Raw genomic sequence first — 3,610 nt, 5'->3', positions numbered from 1 at the left:
TGGGGGGGGTTTCCCCACGGTCCCCGCCCGGGCCGAGCCAGCCCGGCTTTGGCAGCGGGCGGCAAAGGTGTCACATCGTTTTTAAAGCTTTTAGCGGGGGAAATTTCCGCATCGGTGGGAGATCCGCCGGTGTTTGGGGTTTTTTTTCCCGCTCTGGCGTTTTTAACCCTTTCTCCGCCCGGTTTGACCTCTTGTCACTTCCCGAGATGGAAGTATTAAAGTGGAGTAAATACTTGTATTGATTAGCAGAGCAGATACAAACTTAATTAAACTCATTTTGTGTAATGTACAAACTAGTTAACGGTCATTTAATTTATTTGGGTTTATATCACGCTCCAATTAACGGGTCTCCATCGGAGAACAGGGTAATTATCCGATATTTAAGGCTATTGGACTTCTGCTGACGGTTCTGTCATTACGAAGCCTGAAAGCAAATGGCATTTTCCAGAGACCCGGCTCCTCCTGACCCCGGTCGGGGGCTCGGACTCCTCCGGGGGGCAAATCCTCTCCGCGGTCCCCCGCCGCGGGGACGGGGATCGTGGGAGGCACCGGGGCCGGGGGGGGGGGGGGGGGGGCAGAGGCCCCCAAATCCCCTTTTTTTCAGCCGCTGCTTCCAGCCACTCCTCAACTTCCCTCCGCTCGCAGCTGCAACGGGGGTGCAGCTCCGGGAACCCCCTAAACCCGGGCTCCTTTAACTTGCTCAACCGGGATATGGAAAAAGAAAGTGAATGGCTCATCTGTCACCCTTAGCCCGTGCGTACTTTTTTCTTCCTCAAAAATCTGAACGCGCTGTTGCACCCCAAACTTGGTCCGTACCCTAACGCCGGACACCCTAAAGCCCGTCTACGAGATTAGGGGGGGTTCAAAAAGTGCGGTTTGTTCGACGACCTGATTTCGGCTAACGTCGGATAGGGCTGGCTCGTTAGGAGAAAAAGGGGCAGAGAACTTTATTGGAATCCTCTTCACCGGGAAAACATCCCTTGATAACTCGGGGTTCACCAAGAGTCCTTTCCAGCTCTCTGTCCAAACCGATGCGCAGAAAAAGCGGGTGACGGCCGCCGTACACCCCTTTGAACCTGGGGATATTTTCCCCAATCTGACACAGCCCGTGCGGACGAGCATCCTGCAACCTGTAGGATCTGTTATAAATTGCAGCCCGTAATTTTTTTTTTTTTTTTTTTTTTTGCAAACAACAATTTATAGATTGTGTAGATACGCCTGCGGGGCAGATCTGGGGACTGAGCGCAACGCCAGCGCACATCGCTTTCGCACGTCCTGGTCGGGGGACGCGTCGTTGGTATTTTAGAGTTTATTTTTTTTTTCCAGTAAACTCCAGAAAATCCCAGCCGCGGCTCAGCTAAAATTGTCTTTAAACAGAAAAAAAGCAGCGCGAATACAACTGGCGAAGGAGATTGACGCTGGAGTTGCGACTTGGTTTCTGCAAGACGTTAAATGTTAATTTAATTCGGAGTTTTAACCGTTATTTTTTAACGTTAAATGAGTTACATTAACGAGCGGTGTGCGACAAGCGCTGTCTTCACTCTGTTTGCCAGAAAGCCTTTGCATTTTCCGGGTGTTGGTACTTCTCTGGCCGGAGCCACTTTTCGGAACACTTCTCCTAAATTAAACCACGGCTTGAGCTAATATTAATTACGATGGGGAAAGGGAGGAATTAAATTTCGTGATTTTTCGAGCAGTCCCAGATCTGTTGCCGTACCGTTAAGGCGGTAGGACCGAAGGGCTAAACGTGCCAAGTATCCGGGGAACTTGTCAGCAGGAGAAGCAAACCTTTTCGTGATGCCTCCAAATATATTTATTTTTAGAGCCGTGATAGGGTCGCATTTCTCTCCTTGTCTGGAGATAAAAGTGTGAGATTAGCGATAGGCTGACCTCGTCAGTCTTTCTGATGGCCCAGATCTATTTAGTATGACAAAAGTCAGATGAGTTTAGACGAATAATTACCCCAGCTACGCGCTGCTTTTAAAAAATTTCCTTTGAATTCTATTAATGTCCCGTTCCTGCTTTTGCTTTTGAGATTAGAAATGCGTAAAAGGCTGGGGCTGGAGCAGATTCCAGACCTTTTTCGCTGCCTAATTTTAATGGAAAGAGTCGTGCTATGGAGGGGTTAGAAAGCTCCGAGTCCTCCTCTCCCGCCCCAGACACCGAGAAATTATTTTTCCCTCGCCGAGAAGTTTATCCCCCGGCGCTGGCCGCCCCTTCTCTCCCCTCTCAGGACACAGAAGAGCTGTAGATATTTTTCACAACTCCCGTCTTTTCCTGGAAACCTTCCGCTGTCCCCAGAGTCGCGGTGTTTAGAGGTGAGAAAGTTGGGCTATTTGGACCCAGAAAGAAAAAGCAATCTAGAGCCTGGGTCGAATGCAATTCCCGATCAATAGCGAGCCCTAATAAGTGTAATAGGTTTTAATCGAGTAATTATCCGAATTTTGACCCTATAATTTAGATGTTAGGGAAGAGTTTGCAAGGTGCTTGAAAGAGATATGCACAATTCGATAATAGGATATCGATCCAGGCAGTCCTACATGCCACTCTGGGGCGATTTCCCCCATTATCCAGCCTCTTTACGCTGCTAAGCACATTTTACCTTAAATGTAATCGAAGGAATTTAATTGTTTTTCCAGAGATAACCAGCATTTTGTCACAATTAGTCTGATTTGTCCTAAAAAAGCCAAGGGGAGAGAGAAAATTGAATCTGTCGCCCAGAGCAACGGGCGGCAGGCTGCTGGGGGGGGGTGGGGAGCGGGTCTGGAGGCTGGGGAGAAGATACATAAAAGTCATAAATGCTTGGGGAGAGGTGGGGGGTACGGAGAGAGGCTTTCGCATCCCCGGCCCTCCGAAGCCCCAGGAGCCGCTTCCAAGTTTGCCGGAGCCGGAGCTCACCCCCCCGGGCTGCTTCTTCCCGGCAGGAGGAAGAGGATGGTGGGAAGTGTCCCCATCCCAGCCGGGCCCGGGACTGATCCTGCGGCTCCCGGGGGATGCACAGGTCGAAGAACCCGGGACAAGCGGGGCTGAGCGCAGGGAGTCCGGGGTGCCGGGCCCGGGGGGGGGGCACGCCGCCAGCCCCGGCCTGTCCCGGGGTGACGGGCCCGTGTCCCCCCTCCCTGCCGCCCCCCAACCTAACCCCGTTTTCCACCTCTTTCCATCTACCTCCCGGGGCTGCCCGCGGGGGAGGCCGGTCTTTCCAAGCATGCATCCCTCGGGGAGCCGGCTGCAGCCCCCTCCTCCTCCTCCCTCCCCATACCGGGGGTGGGGGGGTCTCCGACCCCCCCCCAAGACCTACTTACTGCTCAGGTCCGCGGACTTCTTGCACGTGTCGAAATCTTCGGCCAGAGCCTTTTGCTGGGCCAGCTCCGTCCCTGAGTCCTCGGGCTTCTCGTCCGCCCCCAGCGGGAACTCGGAGCCCCCCGATTTGTACAAGAGCGCGCAGTGCCGCCGTTTGCTGTTGAATTTGTTAGGGTCCAGGATGTCGAGGACGGAGAAGGAGGTGGTTCTGTGCACCACGGGCAGCGCTGCCACTGCCCCCTCTTGCCCGGGGGTGTTGCTCTGGTTGTCCCCTTGCCTCTCCCGATTTCCAGGGCAGGAAAAAAGGGGC

The 3,610-nt window shown here is 53.2% G+C and overlaps 1 protein-coding gene across 1 annotated transcript in view; it reads right to left on the bottom strand.

Annotated features, from left to right (window-relative positions):
- Positions 1-3,610, bottom strand: part of LOC104838273 — a 6,669-nt gene that overhangs the window by 1,455 nt on the left and 1,604 nt on the right. The window contains exons 2-5 of the mRNA XM_010577927.1: positions 3,299-3,579; positions 2,603-2,677; positions 1,718-1,854; positions 1,507-1,618 (exon numbers count right to left, since the gene is read on the bottom strand). Of these exons, the coding sequence (XP_010576229.1) occupies positions 1,507-1,618; positions 1,718-1,854; positions 2,603-2,677; positions 3,299-3,579 (605 nt within the window). The remainder of the gene's footprint in view (positions 1-1,506; positions 1,619-1,717; positions 1,855-2,602; positions 2,678-3,298; positions 3,580-3,610) is intronic.

The sequence above is a fragment of the Haliaeetus leucocephalus genome, unplaced genomic scaffold (genome assembly GCF_000737465.1).
Source record: "Haliaeetus leucocephalus isolate CR32 unplaced genomic scaffold, Haliaeetus_leucocephalus-4.0 Scaffold51, whole genome shotgun sequence".
Lineage (NCBI taxonomy): Eukaryota > Metazoa > Chordata > Aves > Accipitriformes > Accipitridae > Haliaeetus > Haliaeetus leucocephalus.
Note: the sequence above shows the minus strand (reverse complement) of the source record. Positions and strands in the feature narration are given on the sequence as shown.